We start from the raw sequence: 23,982 nt of genomic DNA, 5'->3' as shown, positions 1-23,982 counted from the left end.
GAGAAACATGAGTGAGGTGGGACAAGATGAGAGCAATGGTACGTGGAGAGCACTTGCAAAACTATCACTCGTTGGATGTTGTTTTATTGTTGCTTCTTCAGTGCACATATGTGTCTGTGTCGGTTCTCAGTCATCCAATCATCCATCTTGATTGTTTGCAAAAAGACAGCTTCCAGTTATTGTTGTTTATCAAGTTTTCCCTTAGTTTTTTTGAGAAGCCTAGAATAAATAGACTTTCTCAAATTAAAGTTGACCCCTGGTATTCGCAGGGGTTAGGGACTAAAACCGTGAACACGTGAGACCTGTCTAAAAATGCTAGAAACTGCCTGTTTTAACAGGTCAAACAGAAGATATACCTTAAGGTATCATCCTAAAAACACTTTGCAAATGCCAGCCAATAGGGTTTAAGTAGCATTGTGCCTATTTCAGCTTCCCAAAGCTGCATTTTCTTTCCCGGGAGCTTTGTGTTCGGAATTTCCACATAATTTTTTAAGAACAAAACCCAAACATTTTATTGCTATTTTACTGTGTTTACATTAATATATTAATATTTGAAAATTAGTAAATAATGATTTTTATCATTCAAAAATGTATTTAGTCATGAAAATACTAAATATATTTTTGCCCCAGCAGAATGACTAACCAACAGGATTATGTCCACATCCGAAGGAATGTAATGAATGCTGCAGCCGTCAGAGGATATTGTATATCTTTGGTTTTACTCTCGTCCATCAAAAAAGCCACCAGAGCAGCTTTGGACCCCGACAGGTTTATTTTGGATCGCAAAGATCAACTTGCCACAACTTGCTAATGTCCGTCATAGATGTCTCATCCAAGCGGATGTTGAACAATACGAGCCCCGGAGTCATGCCTCCCCAGCCACTGCTGACAGTCACCGTGACTCATGTTTCCACTTACTCACATACACAGGTGGGTCATAAAAAATGCTTCCCAGGTAGATGCTTTACATTAAGGCAATGGCTGATTTTCCTAACCCTCTGTGCATTTCAGCTCTGTTACCTGTTTAGTCACATTCATGGCAGAACTTCTACCCACAGAGGCCGTTTATCTGTGCATCATACAAATCAGCAGAAATACAAACATGTATTTGAATGACAAATGCACAGGTGATGAGGGGGTGGCGATATTTATCCATCATGGGTAATCTCCCTTTGATTAAGTGTGATCTCTGTGGTTTTTCTTAAGTATTACATTCAACATCCTGAACATATCACTGATGAAAATGATGAGAAAAAAGGCATAAAAAATAGAGAGTGCCAAGCCCGATTGTGTTCTGTGTACTTAATGACATCATGAGGCTCCAAAGTAAGAGTAACTACGCATTTGTTACTGGACAGTGACAGAACTCAGTTTCAGCATTGAGAAATATAAATAGATGGAATTTAAAGAGAAAACATCAGCCTATCGAGATGCAATATGATGCAAACAGACACGTAAAAAACATAAAGTTAAAATAACAACAAAGACAAAAGAGAAAACGACCCCACAGAGATGCAATGTGACCACAAAGAGACACAAAGATACTAAAAGGAGCTACAAAAAAACCACAAAGAGACAGAAAGTTATTACAGACAAAGCGACACCAGTCGCTTCTGTGTTTTTACAAACATGTAAGTGTCAGTGAGAGCAAAGGTTCAGAGAGCGTTTAAACTCTGCCGACATAAGTTTGATTTTACTGAACAAGCTATAGGCTGTGCAAGCCTGTACCTGGAAAAAAAAGATGTTAGATGTCCTAAAAATGTGGGAAATAACCATTTTTTCATCCCTCAAACACTTCAAAGGGGGATCACATCTTCATATATACACAGGGAACAAAAAAAAGGTTTGGGCATGAGAAAACCTTATTAGGATTGGAACATGCACTCCACAGATACTTTATTATGAACACATTGCTAGTGCCGGGCTGGACGCCCTTCTTCACAGCACAGATTCAAGGTGGTGAATCCTCAGAGATTCTGGTCCGTGTTGACATCACACAGTTGCTGTAGATTTGTCGGCTGCACATCCACGACAGGAATCTCACGTTCCACCACATCCCAAAGGCGCTGCGCTAGTTTGAGATCTGGTGACTGTGGAGGCCATTGGAGTGCAGAGAACTGGTTCAAGAAACCAGTTTTGAGATGCTTTGAGCTTTGTGACGCTGTGTGCTGGACGCACCCATCAGAAGATGGGTACAGTGTGGTCATAAAGGGACTGACACGGTGAGCAATAATACTCAGGCATGCTGCTGCATTTAAATTATGCTCATTTATTTCTGAGGGGCCCAAAGCATGCCAAAAAAATATCCCCACTAATCTGAACCACAGTTGTGCTGTGTGTGGGTTATCTTGTCTGGGCCTCCGTACCTGTGTAAAATGTAGGGCAGCTCACATCTATAATGTGGGCATACTGTGGGTACGCCACGGGCCCTCACTGTGAGCCTCTCTCTGTTTAGTGTGGGCTGTCCACACTAAACAGATTTCACACCTGTACTGGGCCATAGTGGGGTCTGTTCATACCCCGAGTGGGCATTTTGCAGGGTTTTCACCCAGAATTATCGCTTACTGTATATTTCTCAGATTATTCTCAGGTAACTCTACACATGATTAATTAGATCAGCAGTTTCTGAACCACTCAGCCCATCTAGCACCAACAATCATGTCAGGTTAAGAGTCACTGAGATTACTTCTCTATTCTGATAGGAGGTTTAATCTTGAAATACGAGTTGTTGCCATGTGATTGGCTGATTAGATAATTGCATGGTGTACCTAACAAAGCAGCGAGTGAGTCCTTATGAAGGAGAAAGGCTGTTAAAAGAGAGAGCAGGAGCTTAAAATCTCTTCCCAAAGGTCCCAAACCACAACGCCTACCTCAGTATCACCTCTGAGGTTTACACATGCTTCCCCTGGGTCATCTCACCTTTCTTGTAGAGACCCCACCCCTACCATACTGCCAACAGTGCCTCAAAAGGAAAGCTCATCCTGTTGCAACACCTCGGGCCCTCCGGTGAGTGTTGTTCAGGAGACGAGTTATAACAGGCAGAGTCTACTGTAGTCTTATTGGAAATAATTTCCCCTTGTGGGACTAATAAAGGTATATCAAATCAATTCAAACAAAATACAAAGGAAATGATGCAAGTTCCATCAAGGATGGAGTTTGTCTCGGCAATAATGAAAATAATCTTGAAATAATATCTGACGACCGTTTCCACTGAAATCGCATGAACTGTTTCAGGAATTACAGCCATTCTGTGCTCTCACTGCATTCAGGATCGTTTTTTCCCCAATGCCTGACAAAGATGTTCTTACTGGGTTGAGATCAGGTTACTCGCTTGGCCGTGTAAGACTATCCCATTTCTCTGGAAATTCACAGTCATTACAGATTGTGAAAAAGTAAAAACAAAACAAAACAATGAAAACTTAATTTTTACCCTCCTAAATTAAACTAGCCCTGCAGGTACCAATAGTTGAGATTCAGTGGCCTGAAGATAAATAACAATGTAAAGTTGGGGAGTTTACTATAAAATGCAGTTGCGTGTAGGTTTTGCTGAAGCACATTAAACAGAGGCTCTGAGCTCATACATGTCATTTCCTGCATATTTTTGTGCATCAACTTCTACCTTCATTAGCATCCAGGTGTAAGTTGTGGAGGCAGCAGTCTAAGCAGAGATACCAAACCTGCCTCTCCTCAGCCACTTCCTCCAGCTCTTCTTGGGGGACACCAGGCCATCCCCAAGAGGCACGAGCCCCCCAGTGTGTCCTGGTCTACCCAGGGGTCTCCTCCCAGGTGGACATGCCTGAAACAGCTCACCTTGTAGGTGCCCGTGAAGGCATCGCGGTCAGATGTAGCGGGCCTACTTTGAGCTCATTTCCAACACTTTTACCCACGATCTTCTTCGGTCATTAATCACAGCTCGTGGCCATCGGTCAAGCAGTAAATCAACAGCTTCGCTTTCATGCTCAGCTCTTGGTGCAGCATCCACATTATGAGACCTTCCGCTCTTTGGCTGCGATTCTGAGCGAAGCTGCCGACAGAGAGCTTCCCCGAGTAGCAACTGAACAGAATGCTGGTAAGCAAAGCAGCGAGGCTCTGCAGATTCTCTGTGCTGCTTTCAAATAATATTTCCCAGCATTTCTCAGCTGAATCAGCACATTTACAGGCATGATTCACCCTCCCGTCCTCCTTGGTGCTTGTTTGTACTGAGAACTCTCACGAACGGAATGCGGACAACTTTGTGCAAATTCGAGCACGTCGCACACGTCTGTGTTTTAGAAATGAACTTTAGTGCATCGCGTACATCTCGAGTAAGAAAACTTGGTCAGGCACAGATCGGATGCAGAACAGGAAAAAACACCAGCCTTATAATACCAATGCAAATACTCCGAATGTGCTATTGAGCAATGCAGTCAACCTAAGCAATAAAAGGTGTTATTAAGGAGCTTTCAGCATCTCTTTGCACGATACAAAATGAGCAGCAGGAAAGTGACTAAGCATGTCGCTCTCTCTGGAGGCTGAAATGAAATAGAGAAGCAAATGAGACAAAAACATACAGCTTGACCACCAACAGTTTTAATTCCTCTGACGTAAATGAACGACACTCATGGGAAACATCTTACAAAACTTCCTCATGCACCAGTTACAAAAGTACAAAGTGAAACAAGACTCCCTCTTTCTTTCACAACACAGCTTTGGTTATTTTCAGGTTAGACGGCCATTATTTTCCCTTATGTTTTCCAGCACATCACAACAAAGACAGTCATGAGGTGCGAACACACGAGAGCAAGTGCTGTTTCGTACACGGAGCAGCTTGGAAACCATATGACTTACTTTAAATGTTAAGACACCCTGGAATGTTACAGCTGGGCTGTCATATCAGAGCTTTCTGTCCAATTATGGCCTTTTTATGAATTTCAGATAGTGTGAAAAAACAAAACAAATGTGTCAGATGATGAAAATCAGACGGTTTAAAAACCTCTGTCAGCTCCGTCTTTCCTCACGTCTATACAGGCAGAAACGCGGCCACAACAGACCCATTTACGTCCGGGTCGAAATAAACCCGCGTTCTTTCTTTAACACCACTGATGTCAACAATCCGTTTACAGCACAAAACACAAACCGTTTCATTGTAGTTGTTGCTTCATATTCGTCTGTGTGCCTCACAGCCTGTTGCACCAGCTGTGTTTAGGTTTGCACATTTCCTGCCATTTCTTTTAGCGATTTTGCAATTAGTCATGGTAACGAGAAAGCACACCCTCTATCACTTCTTAAGTTTTAAATATCAGGAGATAAAAGTCATTTGCTCCTTATCGGGTCCTAAAATTTGATGAATCCAACTCTGATAAACTACAATACACGACGTTGTGACAATGAGTCGTTGTTTCTTTCACCGAAAACAAACCCTGAGGCAGAAGCAGCGTGTGAAACACTAGATGCACCCTCACTGCTTCCATGGGAAATAAGCGGTTGAGCAGCCTGGTACTGAGAGTCAGATGCACTCGATTAACTGATCATCTGCAAGTGTGCAAACTTTGGCAGTTTGCTGGTCTGTTAACGCAATACCAAGGAGGAAAGACATCAGCAGTGACCTGGGTTGTGAGGTCAGACTCTGCCTGTGCTGGTTTCCTCTTATTTGTGTGTTTATATGTGCAAAAGCCACAACCAATAGAGCGTTCGCTCTCACAGCGTCATACAAAGGATCGTCCTGAGAATCAGGACAGAGCGGAGAAAAAAGGCATTATTCCCGTTTAATCTGGAATAATCTACAGAAAGAGCTGACATTGTCAGAAATGTAGCTCTTAATGATCTGCTGTTGCTCACTTGTCTGTGTGGAATATTGTATTTGTTTTTTACTTCTTATGTGTCGTAGTTGTTGTAACCTTTGTGCAGGTCTCTCTTGGAAATTTTCATTCTCACTTTTCACAATTTGAAGTCCAAAAATTCTACATATAAAGATTTGGTCTTGTTTTACAGCCACAGAAAGCAGATTCAATCAAAGTCCAGACCTCAACCGGACGGAGGTGTTGCGGTGGGACATAAAGGTGGTTCTAGAAGCTGCTGAATCACGGCGTCTTTAGGATTTCACACACTGCTTCTGCTTTTTGGCTTAGATTTAGTTAAATAATGTCACGATGTAATGTGCCCTGTGTGGTTGTTCATCTGTGGCTGTTTAAATCCTTTTAATGTGATTTTTATGACGTCCTCACACGTAAACCCTTTGAATTGACAGAAGGTGCATTATTTATTATTTTGTAGCAAATTATTTCGATATTTAATCCGTTATTGTTGAGCCAATAACTATTTTTAGCCAACTGTTACATATAGTTGATCATTATCGAAATGTAATATTTAGGCCCTTGGAATCACTGTCATATTGAAACAATCAACTCTTGTGTTTGACAATTTATTATTAGAAAAACGTGTAGAGGTGTTAACGAAGGCGACTAGAGCGTTCCCCCCAGACTCTGAAGACTTTTGTAACATGGAGAGCAAATAAATGGTAACTGAACGTCTAGATATGGGCACCGCAACCTCCATCGAGAGGTCCGGCTTCAATTCATGGAACATGACCGCTCCAGGTGAGGGGAGCCTTGCAGACAGCTAGCAGGTAGGTCGGTCTGTGTGGGGGCCAGAGAAGTCGCGCCTGTATAGAAAACAGACACTGTCTTTGTGTAGGAGGCTGTAAACGTATTTATTTCTGCTGTGCATGGGGACAGTTTAACCTGCGAGTCTGGATACTGACAGGAACTGATCCGAGGAACCACAGATCTTAATGTCTGTGTAGGTTCTCAGTCATCCAGGTCACGGTAGTCTGAGGAGCTTGGACTTCTTTAAGTTTCCTGAAGATGTTTCACCTCCAAGAAGCTTCTTCAGTCTTCCAAGCTCCTCAGACCACAGCTCGTAATACTGATGGACTGGCTTCATTTTCCAGCCCTGGAGGTTGCTGCTTGGTAATAATAGAGAGCAAAAAAACAAACAAAAATAAAAATGAGATGACATTTTGCATATATTTTGGAATAAATAACAATAAAAAAAACAGGAGTGTTTTTGTTAGGTGAGCTACAAATGCTTGTGTAGCAAACCAACCAGTAACAGTGCAGCAAATAAAGGCGACCAGCTGCAACATATCAGTTTATACCAAATTACCGCTTGAACTGATGCTGTTGCTATATTTATGGTGTTGAAGTATTAAATATTTATGTTATGATAAATAATAAGCTTACAAAATAAAACAGACGTGATTCCAACTGCAGTCTAATGCAAGTTTTTGCACAAGTCTTTAAAACCTGACATTCTCGCGTCGCTTCAAATTGAAAGAGTTGTGTTTTGGCCCGGGGCGATCGGCCCTAACGCACACTGCGCTGCATGAACGGGGCATTTTGTAAGCGCAGCCGCTGAGTGCAGGACAGACACCAGCAGCTGTAACTCGCACAGAACAAACGGGGTCAAGAGATGCCAAAACTGTCCTGACTGTAAAGCCAGGTCAGAGGTCAGCAAAGCTGCAGCACATCCAGTAAATCACCAGTGTAACGTGCTCTGTTTTAGAATGGACCGGCCCGGACCAGCTCAGATAAAAAGTGATAATCCATTAAAGAGTTTGTGCTCCAAGAGGCAAACGCTGAAATCAGCACGTGGGAACGTTTCTGTGAATATACGGAAATCAGGTGCCGTCGCCAAAAGCAAGTCACCCGTGTTCGTGCATAGTTTGGAGAATTCCACGTGGCTTTTCTACACCGTCTGAGCTGCACGCCATAGTTTTTAAAGGACACAACTGCACTGCGAGGGCCTCCAGTAACGTCGACAGTTTCCTGGAGTTTAAGAGACATTTGTGAAATCTTTGGTTGTGGATTCAGAACTGTGCTCCTACAGCTTCCTGTACAAAATCATTTTACTTCCTTCTTCTAAACTGTCAAACTGTGCTGGTCACAGTTTTTGCTGTGACCAGCACATGCCAAACAGAACATTATCCATCCACACACACGTAAAACAAACCAGCGTGTGAGGCTTAATATGCATGTGACTGAGTCAGCTGGCAAGTGTCTAATGCGTTTACCAAAAAGGCAGCTGATTCCTGCTGCAACTTTTCACTTTGCTTTCATGTGTGACTCATCCTTCCCTCGTATCTCTACCACAAGGTGACGTGTGCAAAGTTATCATGAACTGGAACGTCATAACGGTGATAATAATGGGATATTTGCAGCCTTGAAATGATCTAGAGTGATCCTTTAATAAAGCGGCACCACAGCGGGCCTCGCTGCCTCTGCAAAAACTGTGCCGCGTGATTTCTAGTGTAATAAAGGGGTAGTGACTGGTGTATAATGAATCCCTCGCCAAGTAACCGAGAACCAGAAAGCATTCAAAATGAGCAATGTCCTTTAAAAGAAAGTTGTAAAAAAAGGATCCCACACTTCAAAGAAAATAGATTTAGATAAGAAAAATGTCATAAAACCCATAAAGCTAAAAATGTGTTCAGATTAAAGTCCATCCCATTTGGTCAACAATAAATATACATCAAAAGGGTCGTGAGTATAAACCAATGACTGGAGTCGAGATCTTCAAAGCGTAGCGACTACAGCGCTTTAGTGTTTGTATATAAACTCAGACCTACAGCAGATAGAGCGTACCAGTGTGCAAAAGTGGAGACACATGGAGCCGGGACAGAGCTGCCGGCTGCCGTCTCGGCTCAGATTCTGATCCGGAACATGCCCTGACTCAGCTGAAGGCGGAACAGTCGACAATTGGCGATGCGCAAGTTGGCACAGGCCGTTTTGGAAAGGTCGCTGGGTAACATCTGCTTGGTGCGATGCCACGTCCCGGTGGTGCGCCGGAACTCCCGGATGTAGTCAAAGTTTGTGCCTGCAACCAAAGGAAGCGAGAGGGTAACAGGATCAAACACTGAACATCCTGAAAGCCCAGCAGAGCTGTATTTAATGTTTTCACCGACCTGTGTCCAGGTCCCCCACCACGTAGATACTGGCTCCAATGGGCACGGCGCCGTAGACGAAGGAGGAGCTGGTCTGGATGCACAGGTTCTGGTCATCCAGGAACATCCACCTGCAGCAGAACATGTTTCTTTTCTTTTAATAATGCAATCGTAAGATTAGCCACACGTGCAAACTGTAAGGTCAGCTCTGCTCATCTGTGCAACGATGTGCTGCAAGTTTAAAAAGTGAGGTTCAAATGGAGCGCTATCGTCCAAATACACACAAAATAAAAGCTTCAACAAGACTTTCAGCTGTCACTGGAGAAAGCATGATGCCAAAAATAAAAGAAATCAATTTAGACTTGAGGAAAATAATTGTTGATGCTCACAAAGCAGGAAATGGATATATAAAGTTATCACAGCGTTTCCTGGACAGGAATAGACTGCAAGAAAAACAGAAGAGACGCCTTCAAACCAGAACGAAGTGCGCTGAAGACAACCTGGAGAACGATTAAGCACGATTATGAGATGAACCTAGAGCCAAAGGGAGAGGCCAAAGAAAAAAAAGAACACTGTCCCCATAGTGAAACACGGTAGTAGTCATGGGAGTATTATGCTGTGGGGATGCTTCAGTGGAAGTGGGGATTTCATCAAGGTGGAAGACGTGAAGATTTTGAAAGAAAACTGGGTCTGGGTCATTCTGACTCAACAAGGGAACGTTATTGACTCACACAAAGACCCGATCAGAAATCTGTGGGGTCAACAGAACTAGGGCTGGGCCATATCATACCGTTCACGGTAACACCGCTATAATGTTGGGCAACGATTAGAAAATGAAATATGGCGACAGAATATGGGTGAAACACGCAAGTGCCTTTGTTTTCATACGCACATGGCGGAGAATGAGAAGGGCGAAAGCGGATCGTTGAATGAAACCATGAACCAGAATTCTGTGAAATCTTTTCAGTTCTGTGTGCAAATTAAATAATGGAAGCGTTCAAAATAAAACTGTTAACAATTCCTTGCCCTGTTTAACAGCACTTGGGAAAGCGCTGAAATATGACAGCACTTTATTGCGCCAGCACAGTTTACGTCACTGTGGCTGCGTCTGTGGTTTTAACGTTTAACGACTCACCTCCTCATCTCGTCATGGTAGAACTCAGACTTGCAGGTCGTCATTTGTCTTTGCTCGGGGTTGTCGTTCTCTTGGCTTCTGACTCCACCGAACACGTAAAGCTCCTGACCGATGCCGCACGCCACCGAGCCAAACCTGAGCAGCACAGACATTTTGAGGGTTGACAGTAAAGCGGGCTCCTCGCTATGCAATGAGTTTAACAATTCATTTAAAGATAATAAGTAACGAGTAAATTAGGGTCATACGGGAGAGATCTCTTCCCTTAAATGGGAGTTTTTCCTTCCCACTCTCGCCAAGTGCCGGCTCAGAGCGTCATCTTATTGCTGGTCTTTACTTTACAAACGTAAAGCGCTGATATTTCACTATATAAATAAAACTGAATTGATCTGAATTGAATAATTAACGCTATAAAAAGGATGCATGTGACCACGTACACCCCGTGAAGCCTCGAGGACCTCTGTTCAAGAATACAGAAACACTGCTTCTCTCCACAACTCGAGGATTTATGGTCGTCTGTTTTTAACTACAGAACTTATTCAGTGGTTAACTTTACTGACGTTCTGAGGAAGGTGGGAGACCAATGTGGTTTCAGCGCAGTGACACTGGGTTCGTGCCATCGCTGCCTTTTGGAGCATTTTTAATGAGACAAATAACCTGGCTTGCCTCGAGCAGCTTGCGATCATTAAGTGACAGCTTATTACTCGACCCTCACTCAACTTTGGGATGAATAAATATTTATGTCATTTTGTCTTACATAGAATCATTTCTGGAACCAAAGGGTGGCAGGTAAAAGTTTGAGGATCCAAAATCCGTAAACTCATGGGTCACATTGCAGAGGCCTGGTCCAGCTCTTGAAATACATTTATTTAATTTATTCCTTTGCCTTTTAGCATTTTTTAGTTGAATTTCAGTACAATGCCACGGCTGTGAGAGGGTTGGATCCTCAGCAGATTCTGAACATACTGTGGGCAAAAGCGCAGTTGCAGCAGCGGTGCTTAAAAAGTACAGAAAAACCAATAAGGAAATTCTGCAGACGCCCACAGAGAAGAAAAAAACCCCTCATAACAGCGCATAATGAAACCAAAACCTGTGGATGGATGAAATCCACATGAGTAGCACAGACGGGTCTAGCATGCTTGGTGTGGATTCAGCAATACGCACAATAAAAACCACAGTGTTGAATGTTCTGACTCAACAGCTACACTTGCTGAGCAAGTCAGTGAAGCTGTGATGTTAGATAAAGTTAGTCAAACTGAAAATAAAACTTCCAGATTGGGAAGAATGACAGTGACTTATAGAGCTATGTTTCATTTCCTGTTGTGCAACATAAACTAGTCCAAATTAAAGCAACAACACTGAAGTTAAATGTTAAGTGTTGCACAGCAAGTGTGCATGCAGTGAGAGAACCCCCCCCCCAAAAAAACAAGCTGACTGCAAAGAAAACAAAAACGTCAGGACTGTGAGAAAACACCGACTTTAACGTTTTAAGATCACAGACAGCAGAGGCTGTGCTTACCTTCTCTCTTTCAGAGGACACAGCCCCGTCCACTGCTGGGTTTTGGGGTCAAAGCATTCAACAGAGTCAAACAGCTTCCCGTAGGAGCCCCCACCGATGGCGTAGACCTTCTTATTCATGGAGGCGTAGCAGCCGACCTGAAGGAGAAGACGGAGACGATCGTACAAATCAGACGAGGTCAAAGCGTCGTCCAGCCGTCGAGCTAACCAAATATTTCTGTCACTGATTTTATGTTGTTGTTATTTTTAACATTTCAGAACAATGAGAGCTGTTCTGCTGAAGTTACTGCTGAAGACGGGGTCATAACAGACCACCAACATCCAGTCATTAATCTAAGGAGAATCGAAGGAGATCTTTGTGTTGAACCCATGTATGGATACAGCTGCCAAACCAAGTCCCAAACACACACTTTAAAAATATAAATAAATTTGTCCAGAATCGCTGCGTGACATAACTGCAGGTCATCTTTTATATACAGTTTATAGACAAATCCTGTTACTCAGAGTTTTACATTCAGTCATCAAAGTGACATCCATCAGTTTGAGTTGAATTCCAGCTTGAGCAATAAATCGTTGGCGTACACAAGTGACGACAACCGTAGTTCCAAGCGCTCCGGGTGGTACAGCATTCCCAACTGGAATACGGGTCAAATTCCAGCCTATTCCAAAAATAGCTAAACACCGAGTCCAATACACATAGATAGGGGCATTGTACTGGGAATTCTAGTGCTGACGTTACTGGAAACATTCACAACCCATCCAAGCTAAATGTGAGACTGTCATCATCTGTTCTCTTTTTCTGGTCCTTCCTTCAAATTTAACAAGAAGCTGACCTCATGCAGCTCTCTGATTGGTGGTTTCAGACTCTCGTGTAAGATGACAAATTGCTGACGTTGTCACCCATCATTAACACTCAGCAGCCAGTTAGCTTCCGGTTCTGCAGAACAGAGGAGCTCAGACGGAAAAGCTGTAGAAATGCTAAAAAACTAACTACTGATAACCCAGACCCCCACCCAACTCACTAAAAGCATCGATTCGATCTGTCGCACCACTTCAGCAAACCCACATTTAGACATTTTTTCCACCAAGTGGTCTACAATTATTTCATGGTGTTATTTTGATCGTTTTAATGGCGGGATGACACGCAGCAAAAATCCACAGTAGAACCTGAGCCTGGCAGTTACATGGGCAGCACCTTAGACCCTTATTTGTTTCTGTATTTACTTTATTCCTTTGCTTGCACAACATTTAGTATTTGTCCTGCTTCTATTTATGCAATTTCTGCACTTTTAACATTTTCTTTTTGGGCATTTCTGTCATGTTAATTTTATGTTTAATTAATTGTTCAACACTTACGTCAACATTTATTTATTTTAATGTCTGTTTTTATTTTATTTGATACCATTTAGATATTTTATATATCTAAAGGCATTTTTCAGGGTTATAGTTAGGTTGTGGTTAGGTTTAGGCATTTGTTTTATATGGTTAGGGTAAGGGGCTAGGGAAAGCATTATGTCAATTAGATGATATGAATACCCGAGGTAGAGGTGTGTGTGTGTGTGTGTGTGTGTGTGTGTGTGTGTGTGTGTGTGTGTGTGTGTGTGTGTGTGTGTGTGTGTGTGTGTGTGCGTGTGTGCGCGCGCATAGGTGAGGGGGTTACCTTGCGGATCATGGTCATACTGGTCTGCATTTTCCAGGTATTGAAGTAGGGGTCGAACACCTCGACGGTGATCAGCCCCAGCTCTTCACTCTCTCCACCAAGAACATAGATCAGACCATCCAGCTCCACCACACCGAAGTTCTGACGAGCCTGAGAACGTCAGCGGATGTTAATATAATCAACCACCACCGCCAACAACATCCCCCAAGCTCAGCTGTGCGCTCAGCCACAAACAAACACCCTCCTGGGGTCTCTGGGTGTTCCCACGTCTGAGTTCCAAGTTCAGATGTTTCATAAGTGCAAAGCACAACTGGGCACAGCTGGGCGATCTGTGGCCCGGTTTGTTTGCAAAGGGGGACTTGAGCTTAAATCAGATACGCTATTAGAGCATACCAAAGCCACGAAGAGTACCGCTGGTGACGTCAGTTTTTCACACAGCTGTTTGTCTGTGTCAACACAAACGCAGCAGTGGGATCAGACCCCATGACTGGCTTGAAGTGTATTATTTATTATATTGTTTTCAGACTGTGTGCAGTGCTCCTGTGCCAAATTCATCTCGGTGCAGCAGCTTTAATAAGCTGATGATCTGCTGGTGGAGCTCTGTCGGGGCCCTTCCCCTAACTTCACCTTCCAGCATGTTTCCGCCAGCTACTTCATATCAGGAACTTACTAATGACAGCAAACTTTTATTAGTGAATGACATCACTTTTCTGGAGAACGATCGTGCGCTTTGTGTATCATCTGCCTTTAACCCTTCAGCTGTCAGGGAATTTTTGCAGCACTGCTGACACCTGATGGCCATGAAGTCAAATATAAAACAATATGGCAGCAACATATCTGCTCTACGTCTGGTATATACTGAATATTTATGTAGCCAAGCAGCACGAATGATGGTTTTCATACCTGTTTAGTGTCTATCTGACAGAAAAGCACTGAGCAGAAGGAGAGAGTGTATCATATGACATTTGCAAAACACTGCATTCTGCTGTTTTTAATACAGCATCCCTATTTTGCACTTTTTCTGCACACTCACACAGGAGTTTACTTCTGCCGTTTATCTGTTTATGGGTTTCCATGAGTAACTGTTTCAGAAACGTGATCCTACCTGTAGCATTGGGGGAATCGGGCTCCAGGTGTTGGAGTCGGGGTCATATTTCTCTCCACTGGCCAGGACTGCGTTGTGTTCATCTGTTCCACCCACCACGAACAGAAACCCCCCTGACCAACAGAGACAGCCTTGCTAATGACACACCTGCTAATGTCTTTTACTGAACACAAAGCGTTTTATTACAGACATGTAGGTGCGGTGGACTGCACTGACCGGCAGCAACCAACCCATGGCCGAGGCGGGCGACGCTCATTGGCTCCAACTCTATCCAAGCCTGCCTGTTGGCGTCATACAGAGGACACATGCAGCGCGACGCAGCTGTCGGCTTCCTGGTTCTGCACAGAGTGAACGCATCAGATCAGACAAAAGGTTTTCCCCTCACTCTGTTCAGACAGGATGTGAGTCGGCCTTCCCGGTACTTTTACTGAAGACCAAGTGCACACAGGAGACCGAGAACAGGCTGCCTGTTCAGACCTGTTCAGACTGCATATTTTTAAATGGTAAATGAACTGATACTTGTAGAGCGCTTTTCTACTCTACTGGAGTACTCAAAGCGCTCTATACAACATGCCACATTCACCCAATCACACCCATTCTCACAAGCACTCTCTCTATACTTAGTGCTTTCTAAGTACATTCACACACATTCATACCCCGATGGATGCATTGGAGAGCAACTTGGCAACTTTAGTATCTTGCAGACTGGAGGAGCCAGGGATCGAACCACCAACCTTCCGATCAGTAGATGACCTGCTCTACCTCCTGAGCTACAGTCAAAGTATGATTTCTCTGCAAACAATTGATTGTGTTGCATAAGTTCAATTCAATTCAATTTTATTTATATAGCGCCAAATCACAACAAAAGTCGCCTCAAGGCGCTTCATAGATACAGAGAAAAACCCAACAATCATATGACCCCCTATGAGCAAGCACTTTGGCGACAGTGGGAAGGAAAAACTCCCTTTTAACAGGAAGAAACCTCCAGCAGAACCAGGCTCAGGGAGGGGCGGGGCCATCTGCTGTGATTGGTTGGGGTGAGAGAAGGAAGACAGGATAAAGACATGCTGTGGAAGAGAGACAGAGATTAGTAACAGATATGATTCAATGCAGAGAGGTCTGTTAATACATAGTGAGTGAGAAAGGTGACTGGAAAGGAAAAACTCAATGCATCATGGGAATCCCCCGGCAGCCTACGTCTATTGCAGCATAACTAAGGGAGGATTCAGGGTCACCTGGTCCAGCACTAACTATATGCTTTAGCAAAAAGGAAAGTTTGAAGCCTAATCTTAAAAGTAGGCCAACAAAGTGAAAACTACAAAACAATATAGCTTTTAAATGGGTGCTTAGGACAAAGCCTTTAGAAATCAACTAACGAGAACACACTAGATCTTCTTGTTTGAAGCCAGAAAGATCTGTTGCAGAGTAATTGTAGCTCCAGTACTAGAAAAAAAGAATTGCCTGAAAATCATTTCCTTCTCCCTGTACAAGTTACAGTAATCTGTATTTACTTTCATTAAATCTCTGACAGTTTTCAGGAAACCAGACAAAAAGTAAGTATTTATATCTACTTATATAAATACAAGTAGATATAAATCTCCCTAAACCTCACGCTGGATTTGGGAAGGTTTTACATCAGATCCCCTTCCGGACACAACCCCAAAGGGCCGTGTGTCAGATGCAGATGGAATCGAACCATCAACCATTTGAATGTGCTAACCAGTACACCAGGGGTGCCCAATCCTGGTCCTCGAGAGCTACCGTCCTGCAGCTTTTAGATGCATCCTTGTTCCCACACACCTGAATCAAATGAATGGCTTGTTATCAGGCCCTTGCCAAACATGATGGCATGCTGAAGAGATCAAACCATTTGATTCAGCTGTGTTGGAGTAGGGATGCATCTAGGGCTGCTCAATTAATCGAATTTTAATCACGATTACGATCTGGGCTTTCAACGATCATTAAAAATGACTGAGCCGATTATTAGCCCCTCCCTCATGCTTTACTCTCGCGCTGCTCCATGTGGCAAATCAAGCGCACTACTCTGCATTTCGAACACGCGTCACAACAATTAAGAGGACCCGAGGGAAGCTCGGAAAGCTAAGCAGAAGTTATTTGGAGAGGAGTGGACTGCCGTTGGTTGAAAAGAGAGGTAAAAAAAAAAAAAACTTAAGTGGTGTGGAAACATTATGGCTTCGCGGAGTCAGACGTGGATCAAGTAGACACAGTGTGTAAACTTTGCTATGGTGTCGTAGCTGCACCACAGAGCAACACTGCAAAGTTCACATTTTTCATTTATTTCTTATATTGCAAACATTTGCACTGTTATCAGTATTTGCACACTATTTTATATTATTTTTTAAAGTCATTATTCAATACATTGTTATTGTTAAACCTTTAAAGCCGGTCAGAGCAGCACGCTCGTTCTGTGTAACTATTTTTAAATCCCTGTAGAACCTGAACGCTAAGCTAGCACAATAAATTTTTCTCCATATGAAACCAGAGGAGTTGTACTTACATCTTATGCCATCAGCTTGTCCTCGGTCACGGTTTCCTTCCACATATAGCTTTGCAAAAATTGCATAAAAAGAGCTTGCAGGAACAAAAACATAATATTCCAGAAACACGCTTTGCCGATCCGATCAGCTGTTCTTAACACTTCCCACATTGAAAAAGACGTCAACGTGAACTATCGCAAGTGACGTCATTTTTGCGGAAAATGTAGTTTTTTACTTGTAGGCCTTAGAACTCGAATTGCACTGCTGGAAATAGTTTATTTTGATGCACATGCACATTCTTTGCAAATTTGCATCATAGGATTGTTTTTTGTTTTTCCTGCAGTATATAAAAATTGCTGTATCTCCAAAAATAAAACTATGAAGACACTCAAAATAAATTTCCTGTTGTTGTAAACTATTTTTTGCAACTTTTTTGTATTTAAAGTTTTGAGGGATAAACCTCTTAAATTTCTCCAAGTAGAAATATATGTAAAAACAAAAACGATTTTCAATTTTTTTGTAGTTTATTGCACTTTTTTGCAATTAATGTAGTTACTATGGACTTAATGCATACATATTATTAAAATATGGGCTATAACAGTTGTATTGATGTATAGCAACTTGAAATGCTCCCACAAATGGCACTACAGCATGTACAAAAAAAATAATATAAGCTCTGGCGGACGAAATAAATATCGTCAAATAATCGTGATCTCAATTTCAGTGAAAATAATCGTGATTATCATTTTTGCCATAATCGAGCAGCCCTAGATGCATCTAAAAGCTGCAGGACGGTAGCTCTCGAGGACCGGGATTGGGCACCCCTGCAGTACACTATAGAGCCACACACAAAATATTAAGGAGGGGTTAACCCTGCAAAGCCTGAACCATGAAATAACTGCCAGAAAAGTCTTTTTGAAGCTGGAGTGTTTATTTCACCTTCAACGCCATCGCACTCATCACACCCCAGACACAACCTGTTCCAACTCCTTCCCTCTAGTAGGCGCTGCAGAGCGCTGCATGCAAAATCAAGCAGACATCTGTATAGTTTTTATTCCCACATTCACTCTGATCAACGCTCACGCAGAGTCTGTACTCATACAGCCATCATATCAATCACTGCAGTAGCACTGATGTCGTACAGATCAGGGTTTTTTAGGAAAAAAGAAAAAAAGTCACAATAAAATTGTCTTATCAGATTTATTAGCTTTCTTAAGTATCTGAGCTTTTACGTAATTAAACAAAAACACTGCATCAACCCACCGCACCTCCACCATGACCTGAACTAATCTCAGCTGAGATGGTTTGGTTACAGGACAGAGTGAAGCACACTGTGAGATTTCAGAGGCATTCAAAGTTCAAAGGTGATAACTGAATCTCAAAGTCTACGCTATCTGCTTTGTTTCCATGCTGCGTCAGTCATGATAGCATCTGAAGGACACAGCACACAAACAAGCTTCTGCTGCAGCGCTCAGCTCAGTTTTACTGCTTCAATCTTTTTTTCCCTCCGTCAGCTGTTTTTTATTTCCTTCCAACAAGTGCTGATATACCTCCCACCCCCACCTTTCCTTTCTTCGCTCAGTAGACGCAGGTTGTAGCTGTGAAATGGTCATCCATTCATTCTGACTGTGTCGGAATTTTGTCCCAGGCTATCTTTGTTGAACACTGTGACACATGGAACCAACATTTCATAGTCACAGGCAAAAATACCGTCATGGTTATTTCACGTGAGTCATTCTTCCAGAATGGCACAAAATTACACAATTTACACTCGAGTTAAGGCCGGTTAGTTAAGGTTACTTCAGTTTTGATGTCATCAGCCGACACTGAAGAATACAGTACAATAAATAAAGCATATAAATGGTAATGTATTTGCAGCCAAAATAAATGTATGAAATAAACTTCTGTTTCTTTGCATGAAGCCCAAACAGAACAAAACAAAGTTGGCGAGTGCGACTTACTTGCGATCCTCACCTCCAGCGATGACGATACACTCAGAATACCCTCTGGGTTTGAAGGCAGCGAGCATAGCCTCCCCCTGCAGCTGACCCTGCGTCAGCACCGGCTGACAGTACTCTCTGATCACCTCCCTCATCAGAGGCTCCCCCATGGCCTGATGGGATACAACGGTAGCACACAGCGAGGTTAGCTCAAAACTTATATTGCATTTGTATGTTTACAGCAGACTGAGTAAGCCACAGCTTTCCCACATAAAGGTGGTAATCAGCAGTTCCTCCCGCACTGGGATGTCACTAAAAGCTTTTCAGGAGAGTTTTCATGGTGAATGACTGCGTGTGAGGATCACTGGCTCACACACAGCTAAACTGTCCATGTCTGCAGGTGGAGGAGATGTACCAGGTGAGGCTGAAGGAGACAAAGTGTGTGTGTTTTAGCCACTACACACACAGCACTCATCAGTATACTCAGTTATCAATGCTCAGTGTTGTTAGATGTTGAAAACAGGAGCCACTTTGTTCTGAAATTCTCTGCTGCCATTTGATGTTTTCTCAGATTTAAAACCATGGTTCATTTGTCAGTTAGCCTTGCTAACACGGGGAGAAAGAGACTCATTGTATTCACACTTAATGTTGAAGAAAGGCAGCCTCAGCCTGCATTTCAGCTGTTACAGCCTTTAACCTGAGCTGTGACGCTGTCATTATAGCCAAACGATAAGCTGGGATCAGAATCCTAGCTCATAAAATCGAATATACTTCCTGATTCTTGTTAAAGTTTTCATGACATACATTTACATTGACACTAGGGCTGGGCCATATTATACCGTTCACGGTAATACCGGTATAATGTTAGGCAACGATAGGAAAATGAAATATCGCGATAGAATGGGAGTAAAACGCGCATGCGCAGTGGCTTTGTTTTCATACGCACATGGCCGATTGTTGAGTGAAACAGATGAACCAGAATTGGTTTGTAAAAATGGTGCAACTTCAGTGATGTGGAACTGGTTTGGTGTTTGTCCGTCAGATACATGACAAAGCACCTTTTTTTGCAGAACATGCAAGCGGCTGTCGTTATTGTCGGACTAAGATGCTCTTAAATCTGGGAGTAATCTGGGTCCTAAACTCCATATACTTCAGGTCAAACAACACTGCAGCATCACTGAGAGTTAAAAACTGTCTAAATTCTTTCATCTTTAATAAAACGATCAGCATTGCTGCTTTACCAGGTGTAACTATAAAGTTTAACTTCCAGGCATCCATGAAAACAAAAGTTATTACATTTAACGGAGTTAGAAGTTAGCAGGAAGCTAGCGGAAGTTAGCTCGCTAGTTTCGCTAGCATGTTCTGACTGAGAGATTTCTGAAAAAAATCAAACGTACAGCTCTGCTATCACTTCCAACATAAATGAAGACAGGAAACTAAACAGCAGTGACGTTTGTAGGGTTACTGAAGTTGGGCTAGCTGGTATATAATGATGTGCTACGTGATCGCTAGCAACACAGCTATGTTAGCATAACATAAACAGTGAAGCTGGAGGACGAACACTAACACTTTTCCACTTAAAAAAGTTAACGTTAAGGTTTCTGATAGTTAGAGACAAATGCAATCGCATGGCAGGATGCTGTAAACGGACCAAACTTCAGTCAGAAGAACAACTGAGATAATCCATCCACAATACGAGGTTAGTCATTAATATACTGCAACAACATGGGAATAGAGCAGCTGCCAGAGAATTCAACATTAATGAATCAATGGTACAAAAGTGGAGGAAGCAAGAAGAATGAGTTTAATAAAGTTTGATTTATCTGACTGCTTTGTTTCGCTTAATGTGCCTTATAATCCCGTGCACCTTATGGTGCGAAAAATACGTACTGCACACTGCAGTTTAATGTTGCAATGCACCTCTTTTTAACTTCAGTGGATATTATACATGGTTATGCTCAGGATATGTCAGCACATTTCTACTGGAAATGCCTTTTGGTTAAACTTTCAGCAAGGAATTTGCATTTGCACTGTTACATTTTTATAAAGCTTTAATGTACATAAAAACCAGCTTCTTGTTTAAGTGAAAATAAATGGAAGGTTGTCTTTTTGCGCTAGTAATGTTGTGGAGTTGTATTTTGTCTCGCATCAATTATATCGTCAGTTATATCGTTATCGCAAATTTTCAAATATATATCGTGATAAATATTTTTGGCCATATCGCCCTGCTCTAATTGACACAACAGTTTTCAGTGTAACATTCACATCCAAACACGGTCTCCCTGTGCCTGCCAGTAGCAGCTGGTAAGAAGTATTTAGACTGTTTACCTGCTCTCTCAGGTAGCTGAGATCCAAACCCTGCAGCCACACGGCAGACATCACTTCCTTCATGCGTACCTGCAAATTCATATGGGATAACAGTTTTTTTTTTTTATTCAGTTTGAGCCAGCCCTTCACAGTTTTATATGCATAAAAAAGAAAAGTGTTTATAGTTAGGTAGTTTAGAATTTAATAAGAAAAACCACTCATCAGTATTTTATTGATATGAAACTAAAGCTGGACAATGAGACTCGCCTCTGAATGCTGCAGGTATCTCTGCAAAAAAAGAGAACATTTTCCAGTGCTACCCACCCTGCGATCATCCGGGTCGTGTGCGAACCACCGCACCACGGCCTCCAGCACATGCTTCTCGTTGCCCACATTCAGCTTCTCCATGGACAGCACCTCGCAGAGCCGGTCCGGTGGCAGCTCCCTGAACTCCTCAGTCAGCGCCACGTCACGGAAGTGCGTTTGCAGGAACTCTGTGGCGACGTAGTGCACGTGGTAGAGGCAATAGTGCAGAGAGAAGAGGCGGATACCGATGCAGTTCTCTGCAGTGATGCAGCTCTCCAAGAACTTGCAGCACATTGACTTGAGGTCGGTCATGAGGAGAAGGTCGGATGCCTGCACCATGTCCTGGATGGTCTCTTCTCTCAAGGTGATCTGTGTGTGAGGTACATATGAACAGTCAATGAAAGCCACACGCTATTAGGATATCAGCAGGTCACTCTGCTTTTTAAAGCATCCCCACTCACTTCACCGCTGAAGATATAGTCCAGGATTTGTTTCATGATGGCCATAGAGACCCCCTGCAGCTCGATTCTGTAAGTAGACCCATCTTCCTTTGGAGGGTTGTAGTTCAGCTTGGTCCTAACAGGAAGTAAAGCAAGAATCATCTGAGTTATAGCACTGCCACTAAATAAAACTGGACACGCCCTTGTTGTCCCTAGCTGGTGTTTACAAACAGTTCGATATGTGCTGTGACTGACTGACCTGATGTAGGGGCTGGCAGCAGCCAGGATATTTTTCTGGACAGGAAGCTCCTCTCCGTCCACCACCAGCAGCGCATCGTGGAAACTTTGCTCCTGCCAAAAGGTGCGAAGGACTCTCAGGAGTCTCTGGGAATGTTGTGGATCCGAAACCTTCGAACCGGGCTCATTGGAGGCAGTATCGGGCATGTCTAGGCTTGCGACAGCCCGAGGACGCACAGCACACTCCTGCCAACATAGTGTCAAACTGAGCTTCTTCAAACAGTACCACCTAATGTTGTCGAACATACGATGACAGTAATGCACAGTTTACGGCACTAAGTAAAAGAAAAGTGGTCCATTCTTAAAATCGAGTTTCAAAAGTCTCAACATAAACTCTTCATTGCGAAACTTTTTTTTTTTTTTTAATAAAGGACTTCTCTGGAGTGGCTAGTCCTCTGCCAGTACAGCGAGTGTAAACGGGCCGCGTTAGCAAAACCCAAACGTAGCAAACATATCATGCTTTCAGTGAATCAATTTAATGCCGAATATTACGGAAACACCCGAGGACCCATGGGACCCAATGATTTACATTTATATATGTTAGCGATCTTGACTGTATCGAGTCTAAACTTGAACTGATATTCCTAAATGAGGTTTGGCCAGTAAATGCTAGCATAGCACCAAAACAACCGACATGTCGATAAAGATTTCCTCGATAAAGATTTCCCGTGATAAAGGAAGGACAACGCCGCCATTAACGTTTTTTTTAAGTAACATCGTTACATGATTTTAGCAAAATGTTTTTGTAAATGAAAACTGTGGAGCTATGTTTACATGGGGTTCCGACATGGACTGTTTACAGTGCATGCAAAACCTGAGGTGTCATCCTTTCCTTTTACTGATTACAAATTTAAGTATCTCACCTTAAGACTGAAAAATGCACCTTTCTCTTCTGGGCACAGGGCGTACCTACACTACATGAATTACTCATCCACCCTCTCTGATCACTCAGGACGAAAATTTTGGAAGTAGACGTCAAGGCATGTGTTGTGCTACATTCAAATCTTGGGAAAATGTGGTAAATATGACATCCATCTCGAATATATGTGACGATAATGGAGAACGTACAACGGAGAACATATCTATTTATATTTCAAGCCACTATGTTTTGAAAGCTTTCATAATAAAGAAGAAACCACCTCGGTTGCATTAAACAGATAAAAAAAAAGTTAACACAGCCGCTTGCAATGTATTTTGGCGACACCACCTGAACGGAGCATCAGGGCGGAACGCGTGCAGTTTAAAATGTGTGCAGCAACAGAACAGCTGTGAATCAAACAACCGATATAAATATGTACATTTGGTTTCTAAAGACAAAAAACATGTTACATTTCATTATGTATTTTATTTTAGTTTTCGCAATGTCTTTTATTTTTTCTGACTTTCGTAATGGACGCTGATTGGTCGGTTTAGAATTTACGACCACACCCATTCCCTTATTGTCACGTGTTTCCACACAATAACTACGAGTTTGAAGCACAAAAAACTTCAGTTTGTGTAAAACGGCCGGCTAGTTTTAATGCTCGAAGGCGACCCGAAACCAGGAGGGTAATGCTGGAAATTCTTTGCAGCTATTGGATTCATGCCTGAAAGCATAATGGCGGATGTCGTAAAACGTGGCTCATGGTCGAAAAAAAAAAAAACTATCCCCGACAGAATGATGTCAGTCAAAGTTTCTATACATATTATTAAAGGCATAAACTCGCTATTTTACCCGAGTATTTGGCTTCGACGGTTTAATATAATTTAATATAACTAATATGACTAATGATTAATATATATAATTCATCTTCTTGTTATCGTTCGAAATAAAAATAAAACGATTAACTTTTGCGCTTTTATGTTGAAGGAGCTGCTGT

At 42.5% G+C, this 23,982-nt stretch overlaps 1 protein-coding gene across 1 annotated transcript; it reads right to left on the bottom strand.

Annotated features, from left to right (window-relative positions):
* Positions 1 to 4,547: 4,547 nt before the first annotated feature.
* gan (gigaxonin) lies at positions 4,548 to 23,117 on the bottom strand. Its single transcript, XM_014413113.4, has 13 exons — positions 22,987 to 23,117; positions 22,086 to 22,309; positions 21,848 to 21,962; positions 21,405 to 21,755; positions 21,102 to 21,170; positions 18,795 to 18,946; positions 14,552 to 14,673; positions 14,336 to 14,448; positions 13,231 to 13,380; positions 11,572 to 11,708; positions 10,056 to 10,190; positions 8,942 to 9,051; positions 4,548 to 8,853 (listed from the first exon to the last, which is right to left on the bottom strand). Exons 2-13 carry the CDS (start codon positions 22,268 to 22,270, stop codon positions 8,681 to 8,683), a joined length of 1,812 nt encoding a protein of 603 aa, XP_014268599.1. The 5' UTR covers positions 22,271 to 22,309; positions 22,987 to 23,117; the 3' UTR covers positions 4,548 to 8,680.
* Between the last annotated feature and the right edge of the window lie 865 nt (positions 23,118 to 23,982).

Source organism: Maylandia zebra, linkage group LG7 (genome assembly GCF_041146795.1).
Source record: "Maylandia zebra isolate NMK-2024a linkage group LG7, Mzebra_GT3a, whole genome shotgun sequence".
NCBI lineage: Eukaryota > Metazoa > Chordata > Actinopteri > Cichliformes > Cichlidae > Maylandia > Maylandia zebra.
This window is presented reverse-complemented; position numbering and strand designations above follow the sequence as displayed.